At 27.1% G+C, this 19,325-nt stretch overlaps 2 protein-coding genes and 1 non-coding gene across 3 annotated transcripts; 2 read left to right on the forward strand and 1 right to left on the reverse strand.

Moving 5' to 3' along the window:
* Positions 1-3,042: 3,042 nt before the first annotated feature.
* Positions 3,043-5,376, reverse strand: LOC129614255 (peptidoglycan-recognition protein LF-like). The gene is made up of 7 exons (XM_055528754.1): positions 5,219-5,376; positions 5,000-5,136; positions 4,490-4,916; positions 4,223-4,353; positions 3,787-4,162; positions 3,559-3,710; positions 3,043-3,495 (listed from the first exon to the last, which is right to left on the reverse strand). Exons 1-7 carry the CDS (start codon positions 5,334-5,336, stop codon positions 3,091-3,093), a joined length of 1,746 nt encoding a protein of 581 aa, XP_055384729.1. The 5' UTR covers positions 5,337-5,376; the 3' UTR covers positions 3,043-3,090.
* A 3,480-nt stretch (positions 5,377-8,856) lies between these two features.
* Positions 8,857-10,548, forward strand: LOC129614390 (chymotrypsinogen A-like). Its single transcript, XM_055528966.1, has 3 exons — positions 8,857-9,083; positions 9,901-10,052; positions 10,122-10,548. Exons 1-3 carry the CDS (start codon positions 8,863-8,865, stop codon positions 10,523-10,525), a joined length of 777 nt encoding a protein of 258 aa, XP_055384941.1. The 5' UTR covers positions 8,857-8,862; the 3' UTR covers positions 10,526-10,548.
* A 334-nt stretch (positions 10,549-10,882) lies between these two features.
* Positions 10,883-10,956, forward strand: Trnai-aau (transfer RNA isoleucine (anticodon AAU)). Its single transcript has one exon. It is a non-coding gene; the product is annotated as a tRNA-Ile (tRNA).
* The last annotated feature ends 8,369 nt before the right edge of the window (positions 10,957-19,325 follow it).

Genomic DNA, 19,325 nt, shown 5'->3' on the forward strand with positions numbered 1-19,325 from the left:
TTAAATAATGAGTTGAAAAATTGAATATAATATTGTTTTGTTGTCATTTACAAAATATTTATGTTAATAATTATGAGAGCATTTTAAAAATGAACACAAAAATTATTAAATTTAAATTTTTATTTAAAGATCTTCTCTAAGACTTATCTGGTTTCATTAAACGGTGCAGATAAATTTGTAATGTCTTAAGTTTGACATAAAATTTAGGATTCTGTTCGAATTAGGATTAAGTTCAGAAATATGAAAATTTTATCCGAATTTTCCTATTCGACATTTGATAAGTTCTACTATAAAGAATGAAATAAATTCTACTGGTATACAGAAGATAATTTAATGCACAATACAACTATTTTTTTAAGTAGCTCTTAACTCAATACCTAATATTCACAAGTGCCCCTCAAAAATTAATTCTATATAACACAATTAACAGCTATAATAAATTACCATTGATATTATTGCATTTCTTCACCACACCTTTAAGTTATGGTGAAAATAATGTTATTACTATGCAAAATAATATTATGTATACTGTATTAAATTTTATTCATAATTAATTGCATACATTTAGGAGAAGTATTAAAATTCAAGGCAAATAAAATTAAATGTTTACGTAGTGCATTCATTCTATTATTTTGAAAAAATTATTTGATTTTATATTGGAATAACAATAACATAAAAATTTGAAAATAATTATGAATTTTTGAATGAAAGTAGAAGTTTAGTAGAAGTTTCAATAACAGTAATGGGTTTGTGCAGCTTTCTCCAATACTCGTAATAAGAAACAATTTTTATACCTGTGCAAAAGTATGTTCGAAGAGATTTTATAGATTTGCCTTACTGTTTGTAAAGCTAAGAAATAATGGTCTGAGATGTAGATATGCATAATATACATTAGCTTGCAAAATATTAGCAGTATGGTGAAAAATTCTTAGTTGAAAAATTTCAATTTCACACATGTTTAGTAGTATGTATACATTTCTAATAATAATAAAATAATTTCATTTTCAATATAACAAGAAAAGCGTAAAATACTTTAGTTTTAAAACAATAGTTTCTTACTCATTGTCGAATTCTGATAATTTATTTCATTTCTTGTAAAAGAAAACCATGGTGTAATTATAAAGCCATATAGTTTGAACGATAGTTAGCTATTGCATATTTGTTCACCCATCGAATAACAAGTTCGTACTGGTACCCGGGACTTGACACAATCAATTCTATTTTTTCTCGTTTCTTTTGCTGGCTTAAAAAAGTCAAATCTGTCATTTTTATACCCTGCACCTTCGTGAAGGGTATATTCACTTTGGTATGGAGTTTGTAACCACTTGAAGAAGTCGTCTCCGGTATGAACATGCATATATATTATTGCTAAGCATAAAATTCTGCGTTGATTTAGCCATGTCCGTCCGTCCGTTCGTCCATCCGGTCGCACGATAATTCAAAAACAAATAATGAAATCGATATCAAACTTCCACAGGTTGTTTCTTTTCTGTCAAGGATGGCTGCTGTTGTAATTGGGTCAATTCGGACAATAGGTTCGGGTAGCTGCCATACAACTCCAAAAGCTAATTATAAATATTTAAAAAATTAATAAAGTCCCGTTCATTAAACTTGGACGTCATGTTAACAGGTTCGTGTAATTGGCATACAACAATGAAAGCTAATTCTAAATATTTCATAAATAAATTTTTAGTCTGAGTGTCTAGGTGAAGGGTACTCGTATAATTTGGCCGGTTTATACCGACTGAAATTTTTTTACTTGTTTAATATTCTATGATCTAGTGTTAATAATTTGAATTATTAGAGTTAGTGCAACAAAAATTTCAAAAAGTGAAAATATGTGAGTGAAAACAAATACTAAAATTTTGATTTCGTTAGAAAATGCTTTCAATTAAATTTTGTTTTTATACCGACATTTGCAAATTTTGTGAATACAAAAAAACAAAGTGAAGGCTATATCCAGAATTATTTAACCACAATAATTACTCTGAACATGCTGCTGTACCTTTGTTAATCGTCTATTAATTATTAAGAGAATTTTTACATATTCATTTTGTGCTACCATAATCTGACAGAGCGTTTACAATATTATGTGGTGAAATTTTCATTCAAATTACCAAATGTTCAAAAACAATTTTTCCTTTTGCTTATAATAAAAGTAAAAAAATTTTTTTTTTTACATTTCTCCGGCCACCAATAACAACTATTGTTTAATCTAATATTTTTGAGCAGACCCTTTCAGAAGTTCAAATAGAACAAAAGATAAAATGGCATACAATTGCCATACTGCATATTGCCAACTTCTCAAGCTCAACTAAAAGAAATCCTAGTAACCAGGCAAAAACAAAAGTATGAGAGATGTAAGGTAAGGAATATGAATAGAAATGAGAAAATAAAAGCAATAATAATAAAAATAAAATTAAAACAAAAAAAAGTTTTCTGTATTGCTGCAAAATAAAAACCACCTGCTGCTCAGTTTTCATTTTTATGAAAATTTCATTTCAATTCTACTTTGATGGTTAAAAACAAAATGAAAAAAATAAAATTCTTTCATTTTGGTTTTCCCATTGCACACTTTTATAGTGCAAAAGGAATATTTTCCCATTAAAAATGAATTCTCAGAAATTTTTCTATTTACAATATTTTCTCTGCATAAGAACCATCTCGTTTTTAATTTGAATGGTTCTATTCAATAGCATCAAATGCATATCTTGGCGAAAAATTACTAATTAATTTTGCGCTTGCCATTTATATTAAAAAGCTCTAAAGCTTAAGCAAACTTAAGATCAAAAGATCAGACTTAAGAACTTAAGTGAGGTGATAGAGAACGATTGATTTTACTTACTCAAATGCACTTATTGCCATAAATCGGAGTAAAATTAATTGAAAAATGCGAAATTAAATTGTTAAGGTCACAAGCATCTTGTTGATTTTAAAGGAAGTTGTACCTATTCATTTAGGTAAATATTGCTATTAGTTGCTAAATACGTTAACAGGAATCGGTAAACTTATTCATTAATTTTCTTAAACGCTTAAATTTTTTCTATTTATTTTAATTTTTATTAAATTACTCAACTTCTTCCATAGATTTTATGTTATTTTTTCTCCTTTAGGATTAAAATTTGTCACAAAATTTGGCCAGGTTGAAATTTCATTGAATAAATTATTTCCTGGACTTTCAGTTGGTACTAATTGTCTATGACCGTATAAAACATAATTAGAACTTAATTTTCCTAATTTCACACCTTCATTTATTAATAATTTGGTTGCATTTAATTGATTTGCTGTTGGTGTATTTTTTGTAAAAGTTCCAATTAAAGCTATACCTATGCTTTCCTCATTGAAACCCCTTGTATGTGCACCAGCAATATTCCAACCACGGCCTTCATATACAAAACCATTACTATCTATTAAAAAATTGTACGCTATATCATGAAAATTTTTTGAATTTATGTGATAATTTTGAATAGATTTAACAAGTTGTATGCATTTAGTCTAAAAATTTTTGAAAATTTTATTTAGTTTAAGAGAAAAAATATCGAATTTACGTTATCATACTTGTTCATCACATGATTTTGTTGCAGTATGTGCTATAATAACTTTATGAACAGGTAATGTAAGATTATCTAATAAGTCGGTTGGTTCTTGTGCATTCCACATTAATCGAGATATATATTTTGGCGTCTTGTTAGAGGAATAGTCGCAATTATCTGGCAAAAAAAAAGAATAGTTCTATAAGTGTGTTAATCTTTAACAGTGTATAAAAATAAAATTTTAATTACTTACCATCATCACAGTAATGCTGCCAAGTTTTTATAATATTCAATAAAGCTAATCCAGGACTTTCTGTTGCTGCGAATTGTTTTTGACCTTTTAAAATATAATCGGAACTTAATTTGCCTTTACGAACACCTTCATCAATCAATAATTTAGCTGCTTCTAATTGATTTTTATTAGGTTCGATTTCATTAAAATTGCCGATGAATGCAATACCGATGCTTATTTGATTATAACCTCTTGTATGAACACCAACTTTGTCCCACCCGCGACCTTCATAAACTGATCCATCACCACCAATTAGAAAATTATAAGAAATATCATCATACCATCTAGATTCCATATGAAGTGCTTGAATCAAACGAACTCGAAATATACACTCAGACTAAAAAAAAATTTACTATTTTTGAAATTGAAACAAAATCACAAATAATTTTGATTTTACCTGAGTATCGCAAGTATCAGTTGCTGTTTGAGAGATTATCACATATTTAGTTGGATGAACTAAATCACTAAGTAGAGAAGATGGTGGTTGAGCCAACCAATTTTTTCTAGTTATAAGTTTAAATGAAGAATCTAAAATTACAATATCCAAAATTGAAATCAATTTTTGTGTTTTTCAAGTTGGAAGCTGTCAACGATCCATTATTGAATCATACCGATATTCTAAAATTTATGTAAAATCTTAAATTAAAAGATGATTGCTACATACCTTGTTGACTTTGAGTTTTGCAAAATGTAACATTTTGCGAACCTGAATTAACATCAGTAACAAAATTTGGCCATGTTTTAATTATTTTTATTAATTTTTCACCAGGACTTGTTGTATTAATTAATTGATTTTGACCATACAATTTAAAATCATACGAAATTTTACCAGTTTTTAAACCTTCTCTTATAAGAAATTTAACAGCATTTATTTGAATTTCAGGTGGCGCAACTGAAGAGAATGATCCAATCAAACCTATAGATAAACTGTCATTATTAAAACCTTTGGTAGTAACTCCTATTTTATTCCATCCACGGCCAATGTATATTAAACCGTCCCCACCAATCAAAAAATTATATGCTATATCATCAAATCCTCGTGCTTCTATATGAAATGTTTGAATATCTCGTGTTCTAAATACGCACTGTGCCTAATTAAATAGATTTTCATTAATTTCTTTTAATTATATTTATCAGGTATTTTGTTAAGAACATGTAAAAATTCATAACTTACTAGTGTTGTACATGGTTCTGTTGCTGTATGAGCTATAATAATTCGATGTACTGGTAATATTAAATCTACTAATTCATCATTTGGAGGTTGTGCAATCCAATCTGTTCGACTTACGTATGATATTGTTGGAATTGGATCTTGATTAATAACATAAGAAATGCATAATTAATACAATTTAGTTTTAAATGGTACACCTAATAATTTATTTCATATACTAACCACCATCAATTGTAACTGATTGGTTATAATTATAGAAATCATTTAAATTAACACAATTAATATTTTCGCTGTAAACAGCGTGTAATATTGTAAGTAAAAATATTTTGTAGATTAACATAATTTTTCACTTGATTTTCTTATTTCGCACTGAACAAAATGGCAAAAGTTCAATTTTATTTATAACGAAAAACTCATAATGTTACAGTAAAGATCAATGATTAGTTTTAATCTTACTGATTACAACTATGTTCTTTAGAAAAATTTCCCCTTTTAAAATAATATTACTCACATTCTTGGACATTTATTTTTCTGAAAAAAGTTTTGGAAGGGAGTAATAGAGAGACACTAGGAAAGAAAAAGTTGCACAAGACAATTATAAGATTTTAAACACGATTCCATATATTTGTCTGCTGAAAACAGTTTGCATCTTCAAGCTTAATATATTGAAGCTGTTTGATATTTCAGGTTTTAAAGTTAGAACTGCAATGCTTTAGAAGTTTTATGTAAAATGAATTGGAAACCCTATTATAACTATAGCATTCTTGGAAATTAATAATTACGATATAATATAATGTATGGTGCGAGTACAACCTGATTCGGTATAGATAATGTCGTTTTAAATTAATTACGTTCATTCTCGTTAATGTTATACAGTCTATGAAAGGTGTCGTAATTTTCCGAATACTTGGAACAATTTCGTTTACGATTGTATTTTTCCAGTTTTTCGCATTGTTTTAGGAAAAGGCAGGTATTCCAATATTGATCCGTTTTCATTCTCTTTGAAAATAGCTTTGCCTCATAAAATTGGTCCGATTCCAATTAAATAGTCATGTTAAACTTGAAATTATCACATAATAAGAATGAATGAAATACGTTCACCAACACACAGATAGGTGAACTGTAGCTATATTTAAATCAAGCCTTTACAGAATCCAGAATTCGGAATCAAGTAGGGGCGAAGTTTTTTAAAACCTCATTTTTCCTACATTATAAATTAAATAACAAATTTACTGAGCACAAAAAATCTAATAACTTTGTTTGTCAATAATAAGAAAGCAATTATAGAGAATCTTTAGAATTATCAACAATTACACATTTACTCTTCATATAAATTTTTTTTTGTCAGAATTTATAAAAGCTTTTAAAAAATCATGCTATCTGTCATTTTTATTTAAAATTGTTTGTAAATAAAGTATCAATCAAAAGTAAAACATAAAATATAACAATACAACAGGTTATAGAGGTATTATAAAAGACAGACAAATTAGTGTTGCCATATGCCACCATTTTAAGTTGGCCCATTCATTACGCAACGAAATTTGTACAGCAATCCTTAGCATAATTGTGACAACAGATTTTGTTACAATAATGGAAAATGTAAAAAAATAAACACGACAAATAAGTTTGATATAAGGCGAAAAATCCTATATATGTTATATATGTTATATACGCTGGTATATATGTTAATGAATCACTACAAGTATAACTTTATAACAAAATTTTTTGAAGTTTCAATTTCAATTGTGGTTCAAACATAAAATTCGCGTCGGTTCGGTGATCAAATTTTGATTTCTGTTTCTGAGGAAACAAATTCTCATTGGAATTTGAATTTAGTTTTGTTTGTTAACGAAACTAACTCATTACCTTCTTAAGAAGCTGATTTTCTGGAACAAACCCGTGTCCAAGAAAATCAACTTTTTCTAACAACAAAATTTCTAAACAAATTTGAAAAAATGCTTAAAAGATATTGTGTTGCACAAGATCTAGTTACGTTAAACTAGAAAACATATTTTGTCGTCGGTTATTATGGGCTGGTCACATCTTTTTTCTTGTGTTAGCGCATCTTTAAATTTCACTTAAAGCTTTTGCACGAAGTTTTACTCTACAAAGTTTACTTAAGAACCTATTAACCTTCAGAATTCTGTATTCTGCTTAATAGTATGGTTTTATTTGAACTCAGCATTGTACATAGAAAATAAGCTGTTCACATAAAATTCAAATTAATATTTTCAAAATAATTAGAAATTACCCAATCAAAAAGCATGTATTCCATAATTAATTGGCAATTTAATGTGATTATTCTATTTATTTTATGTTTTAACAACACAGTCACCATATCGCTAGCATATTCAAGATCGAAAATGACAACAAAGAATTACAAATAAACAAAATGTTTCTGTTTTGATAATATTTTCCATTGGGGCTCATTTTACGAACAATGTACTTGTACTTTTGAACATGCATTATCTTTACTTTTTTATTTTGAGTTATGAGTAAGAGAAAATCACCAGATACAATATTCTTATTTTTAAATTGAGAAAACCCCGGAATAAGGCACATTCATTCATTCATTGTGGACTGATTTTTTTTTCTTAAGTTTTACTGATTTACCATATTTTCAATAAGAAGGGAAAAAATTTCTCAACAAACGTCATTAAATTTGAAAAACCCAAAATTTTAGTTTCTAAGAAAAAAGCTAACACTTATAAACTTTTAAGTTACATAATTGAAAAATAAAACATACACATTTTTTGTAAATCTTTATAGATTGTAAGCTAAAATACTAGAATAATAAGAGTGGAATGCTTGAATCTATAAACTTTTGGAAAGATCAGGCCTCGGATCCGAACTAGGCGACGATTTCACATTTTTTTTCATATCAAAGGAACTAATTGACGAAATTTCTTGGAATTTTATTTTTGAGTTCCGATTGTTAACGAAACTAACTGGCGAACTTTCCAGTTAATTGTAATGGCACAAATCAGTGACAAGTGACAAATTCAATTTTTCAGGGTATGTTAACTAAAAGCTTACTAGTGTCCTTAAAATTGTAAAGAAGTGTTTAAAACGCTTTTTAATAATTTTTTGTAACATCTTCGTTGACCACATCAGATTTTTTGGTATTGGCAAAAAAATACAAAGGCAAGTGTCTTTGGACTTGAAATTTATACAGCATTTTGAATATTAAGGGTTCAAAATAACTATGCTTCAACTATATGAACATCATATTAATGCTAAAAGCTTAAGAATGCAATAGTTCTCAGATGAAAAAGCATATATACATACAACGAGAATATCAATTTTTTTTCAAACGATAAATGAATTATAGTAATTCGCTCTATTTGTTTCGCTGCAACTCTATCTGTTTGATTGTTTTGACAACATTCTTTATAATCTTACTATTAAAATTAATTAAACTAGATTTTAAGCAGGTTTATACTAACATTTTGTAAGAAGCCTAAGCGTTGTAATAAAATTTATTAGTAATAGACTAATTTTAATTCGATCATGTTTGCTGAACGTATATAAATCGCCTAACAAAAAGATTCTACAATGACAATGAAAGCTATGAAGAATATTTAACCTATTTAAAAATAAATATTCAAAATTTCATACAATTTTACTTCTTCAAAAACCACTCGAATCAAGGTTACTAAATAAATATATTCACAATTATATACATACATACGCCTGTATTATATGTATATGGATTAAGATAATATGTTATATTTTGGCTCATCAATTCGATACAGTTTTATCTTATCAATAATCATTGTGCCTCTTCAAAATTTCAATATCTTTAAAAAAAAATTATTATTATAAAAATTTAAATTCAGTTTGAAATAATTAAGCAATCATTAAACATGAAATTTTTGTTAACATATTTTTTAATACAAGCTACAATTCGAATAACTCTTTCGAATTCGATTTCACCAAGAATTGCATATGGTGATATTGCTGAACCTGGTCAATTTCCATATCATGTACTATTTAAAATTGATGATGATTACGGTTATAATTGGTGTGGTGGAGTTTTGTTATCTGAAAATTATATTTTAACTGCTGGTGATTGTTTGGAAATTGGGTAGGCTTTAATCAGTTAATTTAATCAGTAAAATTTCATTCAATTCGAAGAAGTATAATTATAATTATATAGATATTATCACTGTTCCAATAAAAAACGAGCCAAAATAAAGTTGACGGTGTCAACTCTGCGTGAATAAATATATATGTCATAGATGACTATGAGAAAGACTATGACTTTAGCATAACTTGCCGTAATTTCAGTACTATGTTTTCAATGTTTTCTAAGATATGGTCAAACTATTATTGCTGTATGGCTGCTACCAGAAAGGGCCAAGCAATTTCAACGACTTTTATCAAAAGCATTGGCCTTACTAATATATTCGCTTGTGTAAAATTTAAATACGACAGCTGTTATAGTTTCTGAGATATATGTATGGCATTTCTATAATAAATCATTTGTGTTAGGGTTCTTGCATTTACCCTAACACAATTCTAAATTCTGGCATTTACTATAATAAATAATTTGTGAAAATTTGGTGAACTTAGCTCAATTAGTTTTTGAGTTATCGTTGGAGCGGACGGATGGACGAATGGACGAACGGACGAACAAACGGACAGACAAAGCTAAATCGACTCAAAATTCGATCCTGTTCAAAAACATACACTTAAGTCTATATCTTAGACGCTTATTTCTTAGCGTTACAAACGGTAAGACAAGTGTAGTATAGGCTGCGAACATACGTTCGTACGGGTATAAAAACCTTAAATTTAATTCGATTCTATTTAAGACTGCCTCAAATTTTAGCACATTACTCAAGTTTTGGTACATTTATTCTCTAATAACTAACAATAATTTTTATAATTTTTTATTTTAGAAATCCCCGAAAAGCTTATTTGGGCATTACAAACATAAGTGATGCTTCAGAAAATATTGTTCGACTTTCAATTGATCCTGAAACTGATTTCATATTATCCCCTAATGGAAAATTAGGTTTAGTTAAAATCAATCAAAATTTGAAATTTTCTGGTAAGTGACTACTAAAATTTTGTTTTGTTTGCAATAACAGAATGTCATTTTTTCCTTATTTTCAATTAGATTTTATTAAACCAGCAATTCTTACCGATTTAACATTAACACAAGAAAATTTACAAGGTAAATATGCAACTTTAACTGGTTTTGGTGTACCATTAACAAGACATGCTGATACATCAAAATTTTTACGATACATTGAAATACCGATAGTGTCATCAGACATTTGCGAAAAAAGTTATCCATACTTTTTTGATAATACATTCTTATGTGCAAGTAGTGCTGAAGGTAAATCATTTTGTTTTGGTGATCAAGGTGGTCCTCTAGTTATTAAAGACTCTAATGATCAAAATATTGTTATTGGAATTGCTTATGCTCAAGGATATTGTGGTGATACTAAATCTCCTGGTACTTATATTCGATTAACATCATATTTAGATTGGATTAAAAAGACAATGAATTTAAAATAAATAAAAATATTTTGAAATATTCAGCGAAAAATAAAAGTTGTATTAAATTTTTGTTGTTGTTCTCGCGCAATTGTTCTCTTATTTAAAATCGAACTGGATATCGGGGCATAATACTCGTATTATCACGCTTACAGTATGTATGTAAATAATTTTTTATAAATCAATATAAATTGCAAACAGGTGCATTATATTAAATGCATATATATATATGTATGTATGTATGTATGTAATTTATTTAATATTATTATTTAAAAGCTTTTGTTTACTTTTTAATATGAGCACATAAATTAAATTTTAAAAATATTCAATATGAAAGCTTTTGTTATTATTTTAAGAGATTTTGTTGCTAAAGAACATGGCCCATTAGCTCAGTTGGTTAGAGCGTCGTGCTAATAACGCGAAGGTCGTGAGTTCGATCCTCCCATGGGCCAAATTATTTTTTTTTTAGTAGACCCCGTTCTCAATTTATTTATTTGTTTACACTACTGAAATCGTAATAATTGAAAAAATTATAAGTCAATCTAATTGTGGTATCCCATACCTACATAACATGTAATAATTACTTTCTTAATATTTGTGTTATACAAAATAATAATTGTGTATAAGCGTAATTAATTGATTTAAGTTGATTTTTGCTATAAGAAAAATAAATTGTGCTTTCGATTAGGTAATAATTTTATTTTTCCCTCCTAACTAAATATTGTGATAAACCCAACATAAAAAGAAACAATGAAAAATTTTAGAATAGTAAAAATAAATTGCATATATTTAGGAGAAGAGGTTCCTTTCTTGGGTAAGATCTATGAAAAAAATTTTATTAAAAAAATTTGGATTCAATGGAAATGGAATAAAATCTTTTAATTGGAAATTTAATGAACCAAAGATGATGTACACTATACAGGGTGTTTCGTGTAAGGTGACAAATAAAACATGTTAAATGTGTTTGAAAAGCATGCGAAAAATGCAAATGTATGAAATATGTATGAAATATGTTTTACTAGCAAAACTATATGATAGATAGAAGAAAATGTTAAATGTGTTAACTTTTAGATCTTATTGTAGCGCATCGATAAAAATAAAAAAACAAAAAAAAATAACACAAATTTTCAAAAAATTTCCAGTGTTTTAAAAAAAAATTTCAAAAAAAAATAAAAATTCTGATTTTGACAATTTCTGTATGGAATACTAGATCAAATTGATTGTACGAGCAGAAATAAAGAACAATTGGTTGCCTGTGTAAGAAGCCCCTTATAGTTATTCTATGTCGCTAACAAAGTGTATCTCGAAAATGAGCATATCGGCAACCTCCCCCCGTCTTCCCTCGTCTCCTAACCCTTCCCGTACAATTTTTTTCAGGAAATTGACCAATGAATCATTTCTGAAGTTATTTGTCATGTGAAACTTCCTGTATATGAACTCATTGGTCTCATTTAAATTAAAACCTATTAAAGATTAGGTCGCATTTAGATAGTGTATTTTAAATTTTAATATTTGCGAAAAGTCTAATATTTGTTAATGAAAGCGTTTATTTTTGGTTTTTCCATTTTTTCACTCCTTGGAATGATACAGGGCTGTTGCATGGCATCAAAGAATCAATCAGGCTTTAGTTTCATTAAGCTATTGGATTTTGTCATTAAAATCAAATTGGTTTGTATTTGAATCATAAAAAGTAGTTATTAGTATAAAGTCATTTCACAATTTTTTAATTAATACACGAATTGATAAGGTAAAAATCTTATTATTATATTGTAACAGTTTGACAATCGAGTAATTTTATAATAATATGTTTTACTCGCCTGAACGAGACAACTTTGCTATGTAAGGGTGGCACTATTATTGGTTAATATGGTATAGAATTTTCGAAAAAGAAAAAAATTGTGTATACACCGAGTAAACATTGGGTTTGTGTATAACAAAAGAATTTGCAGCCAGCTAAGTAGTGTTTTAGGGGCGATGGTACTATTTAACTAGATGAGGAGATTCTGGGAAATTCATAGGAACTACTTAAGTAAATTATCGATTAAATGACATTCTGGCATATATTATATTGTATATATATTTATTTATGTATATAAATGTATTCATAAAACTGTTATACACGGGTGTGTACTTGTATGTGTATAATATGAAAATTTTTCGTAACTCGAAACTTTTACAATATTTTTAAATTGATAAAATCGTAAAACCCATGATTCTATATGAAATTTTTGCTTTTTGATATCTTCTATTTTATATCTTCTATATTTTTTAATTCTATAATTATATACACATCTAAATAAATTGTAAATAATAAGAAATCTATAAAGTGAATCAAAATATTTACCATGCCCATGGCTTGAATTTGTTAATACCGAAAAACAAAATTTTTTTATATCAAATTCAATAGAACCAATAGATTCAACAGAATCAAAGGAAAAATTTTACCCCTTTATACACTATAAATTGAGTTCTGTTCTTATCAACTGTTCAGATTTAGAATCTATATAAAATCTATATAAAAATACAACTTAATAATTTTCCCCATTATTTTTGTCATAATTATTTTACGACCCAGAATAAATAAAAAAAATTCAATTATATTGTTTTACATTTTAAAATTTATGTGACCGAATGGATTTTTTCAAATTAATATTTTCAAAAAATATTTATAGTTTAATTTCATAGAAAATTTTATTTTTGTTTACATTTCGATTAGTGTTAAATCCGATTTTTCCCCCTTCTTTGTAAAAAAAAAAGGCACTAAAAAAACAACACAATTTTTTTACGCTCATTAAAACTGGAATATTAAAAACCTCTAATTTAATTCCAAATTAAATTTAATTGTCATTTCAGATGTTGACAAGACATTTTTGAACTTACCTTTTAAAAAAATTTTATTTTAATTTTCATTTATTACGATATATTACAGTCATGGTCATATAATCAGGTGGATATCTAGTCATCTTTAAGAAATTTTCATATTTTTACCGAAAGCGAATTGTATAGGTCAACAGCAACAAAACTTGGGTAACGTAATTATTTTGTTACAAGATTGTTACCTTATTGTACGAATTTTAAAAGAACTTAATTCTTAAATAGAAAACAATAGCGGGAAATATAACGAGTAATCGTGTTAATTTTAATTATTGAGAACTTACTCAAATTCACTTTAGCCGATTGAAATTGAAAATTTCAATTATTAATTATTTTTTCTCCAGTGCCTTACAAAGGTGCTTTGCTTCTTAAAATAACTTCACATTTAAAAAATTCTCATGGAAATTTTAAAATTTCCATGTCTGTATTTTTAACCAAAAATCATTTATAAAAAACTCTGAAAACAACAAAGATCATATTACAACAAAAATCTTGTTCATCAGTCAATTATGAGATGTTGCATTCCGTATTATAATAAACTCCAGATGCATATTAAAATTCTCCAAAGGAAATGTAAGAATAACATTTTAAATAAGGAAAAGTCTATTTTTGGATTTTATTTATTTTTATCTTAACTTGACATTCAAATTTGATAATAATTGTGAAGTTATAATTAAACAAATTTTACGTTTATAAGTTGCTGCTGTATATTGGTTAACTTTTAGATCTCATCGTAGCGCATCGAAAAAAAAAAAAAAAAACAAAAAAAATAACAAACATTTTCGAGAAATTTCGAGTTTTGTAACCTTAAGAAGTACGGCTCAAATCAAACTAATTTAAAGACCAAAAATAAAAAACAATCAATTGTCTGTAAAACAAGCTGAACCAATAATAACCCTATGTTGTATGGTTCCGAATTTATAAGCATTTATTTATATGCAGGAAAAGTCCGGTATCTTTTTGTTTCAACAGGCTGTAGCTCGAAAACGAGTATATCTGCACCCTCCCACCACCTTAAACTTTAAGGTTTAACTACGTCTTGAATGAACTGTTCATTTTGTTCAATGAGAACAATAGTTATTAAGGGAATATAATGGTGGTTCAAGGTAATTATAATTATTGGTCATTATTGCAATTTACACAAATTTAATTTGAATCTTTAACATTTTCCGCTCAAGTCATTATTACTCGTAAATCAAACATGAGACACTTGTACGCAATTTTATACACACAAATACCTTATGAATTTCAAGAATACCTATCATACTTAATAAGATGATTTAGGGTTTCGGTGTCATATAAAGTCAAATTAGTGTTGATGTAAACGAAGAAAAATTTGAAAGAAATTTAAATTTAGAATTGATTTATGATTTTGTTTAACACAAACTGTCTTATATTTAAAAAAAAGAACTTTAGGTTTCTTGTACGTGCTATTTACTTTTACTTAAAATGTAATGTCGTTCAACTGCTTGGTATACGCAGGAAACTCATACTTATTATGTACATATGTACTCTTCATTTCCTTTGAAGACACGAAAACGGATAAAAATTATTCATTAAAAAATATATGTAAGAAATTTGGTCTTACGAAGTTAATTGCTAGTGATTGTTGATTCCAATTTATGAGTTCGAACGTTTATGTTTGAAGTTCAAAAAGTTTCATATTCAAGAAATTTATTTTGACTTCTTTTTCGCAATATTAATTTATCAATTCCCAGAATCAAATTTGAATTCATTTCCAAAGTTTGAAAAATAAAATTTAATTTATGAATTGAAGTTTGTTCATCTATCAGGTTCATTTAAATTTTTGATGTAATTTTCTTTGATGCCATCAATTTTGTATCATAAAATTGTACAGGGCAACATTGCATTTCAAAAATTCTTAAATTTTGTCTGCAAAGAAGAGATTTCATAATAAAATAAGAATGGTCCTGTTGAACAAATTGTTAATATTAATTGTACAAACTTTTTTTATCTATAATATGTTAGAAAAATAATAAAATGCTTTATTTAATGTAGTTAAATTCTGTTCTATTTGCAATTTATCTTATATAACAGTACAATATTCGTATTCTATCACGATTTTCCTAAAGCAAATGTTGGTTGTGAATTCGTTTTCAAATAATATTTTCCACGATAATCAATTGGTACATTATTTCCCATTAATATTGGATTTGTTGAGCAAACATCATTTGTAAAATTAGCATAACTATTACATGGATAACCCCAAAATCCTTTTTCACTATTTATAGATTCTGCAAAATATTCATAAGCTCGACCATGGCTACAAGAAACTATTCAAATATGCAAAATTGTATTATGAATCAAATTAAAAAAAACAATATTTCATACTCATTCTAAAACCACATCCAGGTTGAGGAGGTGATCCACCATTTGGATAAAAATCTATATGACCTATAGGATTTGCAAATCCAAAAATATAAGCACAAGTATGAATAACATCAACAAAATCAGCATCTGTTTTAGTTAATCTTTTGCTTGGACTCCTAATTTCTTCGAACAAAGGTCGAGCAGGATCAAGACCTATATATATATACGAAAAAGATTTTTGTTTTATCTACAATATCAGACGAAATTTATAAAAATTTTCATATTTACCAGTAATTCTCGCTAATTTATTTAAAGTATTTTTACCAGCATATCCAGCAACATGAGAACCTAAACTATGACCAATTATATGTATTGATTTTGTATTAATTTTAAAATCAGATTCTAAATTATTGATAAATTGAGCAACTACTCGACCAACTTTTGGAACATTACTTACAACTTCAAAATAATTAAAATTATCTGCAATTTTAGACCAATTTACAGCTGAAATACAAATAAATACTGAAATATTAAATATTAAAATATTTTCTGGTACTCACCAATGATATTGTAAAAATCTTGTTTCAAATATTGATTTCTGATTTTTGTTACAATAGGATCTTCAGTTTTTGAACCATGAATAATTATTTTTGTAGGAATATCTTTATCAAATGATTGAAATATTTTTAAAATTGCATCAGGATTTTCTTTTATATTAGAAAATTCAATTATTTCTGGTGTTTTGGAATTGTTTCTGTGTATAAATAAAATTTTTTTGAATAATTATAATTACAGTAAGTACTTGATTGACATGAATTTTAATGATTGCTGGGTTGTGTTCGTAATTGCAATGATTCGCCTTATGGGACTTGCTCAATAAACTCGTTAAACGGTTAAGTAATAATATGAAAATTAAGCCCTAGAGCTGAACTGAAAGTAAAGCTAAGTACAGCTCAAACTCTGAAATTCAATATCAAATCTTAAAGATTAAGATATACATATGTATATCTGGCAGGCAAAAACTGAGGTCGGCAAACTTAGTCTGCAAAAGCCTTTTAAAATTTGAAGTAATACTTAAAATCGAAAGTCAAATTCAAATAGGTGAACTAGTAAGTCAAATCCATTAGCAATAAAACTATCCTTTGACGGTATATTACTCTTACTCACAATTTCCGAAAAGATTTTCAAAATATGTTCTTAAATGTTCCACTATACTTTTGAAACTCCTCAAGTCATCAAAAGTAGTAATCCAACTCTCGAAATTTTTCAACTTTTTAATACGATCCCCTAGGTAGATATACCGGCAGTCTAACATATTAAATTTCATTAATTATAGATTACCTTGTGTAGAGCTCAAATCTTATTTGTTTCTCAACAGGTTTCTGTGATATAACTCTTTTGTCATCTGAAGTGTCAACAAGTAAAGCTGCCTCTAAATTTCCATTACCGTTTGGAAAATACATCCAAGTTTTGTTATAATCGTCTTCCCTCAGTACAATTCCATTAATTGTGAGTGCTGTTACAAAATATTTACAAAAAACTAAATTGAGATTTTTTTAAGAAATAAAAATTTTTGAAAACGCAACTCACAGCCAGAACTATTAATTAGATTAACTATTAAAATTAGAATTAAAAGAATCGGAAAACACATTTCCTTTTTATTATAGTTCTATATACGAGCTCTCTAAATTTAAGAGTTTGTAAAAATTATTTTTAATAAATAATAACTGTAAAATAAAGAAAATTTTATTATTATATACCTTGAATAATCAAGCAATTTAATGCGGAACAATCAAACCGATAAAATAAATAAAAGAATGCATATTAATTAAAAAAGATTGTAGAATAAAAAAAATTATGCCCTTTTGAAAATTATCGTGAATAACTGCAAATTTTTTTTTTAATTTTAATGTTTGCAAAGAGAAGAAACATTGTTCATTTTAAGTTCAATTAAAAAAAAATAGAGTTGATCATGTCTACTCGGTGATACCCGTACGAACTCGTTATCCTATTACCGATTTTATAATATTCCTCGAACATGCATTTGCACGGAAATAAGAGATGCTGTAATACCATATTAATTTATGCAAAATATCAATACTGTGACTAAGATGATTCTGACGAAAAAACTATTGAAGTTGTGTGGCACTTAACACAAGGAGTTAAAAAATTTCAACGAAATTTATTACACATAACATCTCCAATAATTTTTGAAATAATGTCAAATAACTTTTGCAGTTGTATAACAGTTATTATAAGCACTCGCGTGATATCTTGACAGCCTTTATCGAAAATAGTTGCCATATTACCATTCTCATCTGTACAAATTTTCAGTACTGTACCTTAAATAGTTTTTAAGCTACTAAATGGAGCTAAAAATTTCAACAATATTTATTACATAAACAGCCCCAATAATATATTCTTTAAAGGTAAAATTTATATATATATCAATTATATTATATAGCCTAAGATATACCAAAACCAATTTCAGATTTGTAGCTATCCGAATCACTGCCTCGATCATATCCAATTTAAATAGGGCATTACGACAAATAACATTTACGACATAGTATTATAAATCATTTGTAAAGACTTGGTGACCCTGAGACAATTAGTATTTGAATTATCGTAGCGATGGACAGACGGCCAGACATGGCTAAACGCCACAAACGGTAAGGCGAATTCACAATACCCATCCACCACATAAATTCCTATGGGTATACAATGATAGCAAGTTCATGTACGAATTAATGAACCCGTATATCATATTAGGTATGCAAGTGCATTGCAATTAACTTGACATACTCTAACTAATAAATTTTATTTTAATCAGAGATAAAGCAGAAGTTTGATTGATAAAAAATTTTTTTTTTACAATTTTTGCATATCATTTGTAATAGCATTAAATTTAAATTTTAATGAGTTTTCACCAAAAAATTTTTTAACTTAAAATTTATAAATATTCTGCTTCGCTTATTGTGTATAAAATGTTCTTATAATCAGGAATATGTAAAGTTGTTCAAGAACTTTTATTGTTATACTAAAAATTCTCATAAATTATATAATATTAACTTGTATTACAGCAACCGGTTGCATAGTTAGTTGAATTTTATACGAATCTTGCCTTTATTGTAAGTCAAGCAATTCAATTTTTTTTAGTAGAATAAACAGCCAATTTATGTTTCATTAGAAAATAATTGTATGAACGCTTTCCAGTCGCTTCCTAACGAGAACAAAAATTGAGTATTGAGTTTGAATAATCAAATTAGAATTTTTACAAATCACTTCAGGTTGTACACAATATTATATTGTAATAATTTAAGATTAATTTTGTTTAGATCATCAAAAATCTATTACACACAATTTGAACAAGATGAAAATGAAGATATCAATATAATTGGTATACGATATAGGTGAATTTGAACTCTTAATGTGTAAGTTCTACATTATTTCTCGCAGATATACAAATAAATCTTTCTATTCTCTTTTTTTCATTTTACTTAATCCTTACATTTTTGTATCAAATTACATAGCAAATGATACAGGTGATTTGTATTCACATAAACACGAACATCAACATTAAATGAATATATTAAAAGGTAAATTAGACCACCCG

Source organism: Condylostylus longicornis, unplaced genomic scaffold (assembly GCF_029603195.1).
Source record: "Condylostylus longicornis isolate FDR11 unplaced genomic scaffold, ASM2960319v2 ptg000107l, whole genome shotgun sequence".
Classification (NCBI taxonomy): Eukaryota; Metazoa; Arthropoda; class Insecta; order Diptera; family Dolichopodidae; genus Condylostylus; species Condylostylus longicornis.

Bases quoted from the DNA above. Each gene is read 5' to 3' on its own strand.
- LOC129614255 (XM_055528754.1), bottom strand. From the start codon at position 5,336: ATGTTAATCTACAAAATATTTTTACTTACAATATTACACGCTGTTTAC. The intron at 5,137-5,218 runs GTTAGTATATGA...TTATTAATCAAG, and splicing joins ATCAGTTACAATTGATGGTG to ATCCAATTCCAACAATATCA. The intron at 4,917-4,999 runs GTAAGTTATGAA...CTATTTAATTAG, and splicing joins CAGAACCATGTACAACACTA to GCACAGTGCGTATTTAGAAC.
- LOC129614390 (XM_055528966.1), top strand. From the start codon at position 8,863: ATGAAATTTTTGTTAACATATTTTTTAATACAAGCTACAATTCGAATA. The intron at 9,084-9,900 runs GTAGGCTTTAAT...TTTTTATTTTAG, and splicing joins GGTGATTGTTTGGAAATTGG to AAATCCCCGAAAAGCTTATT. The intron at 10,053-10,121 runs GTAAGTGACTAC...ATTTTCAATTAG, and splicing joins TCAAAATTTGAAATTTTCTG to ATTTTATTAAACCAGCAATT.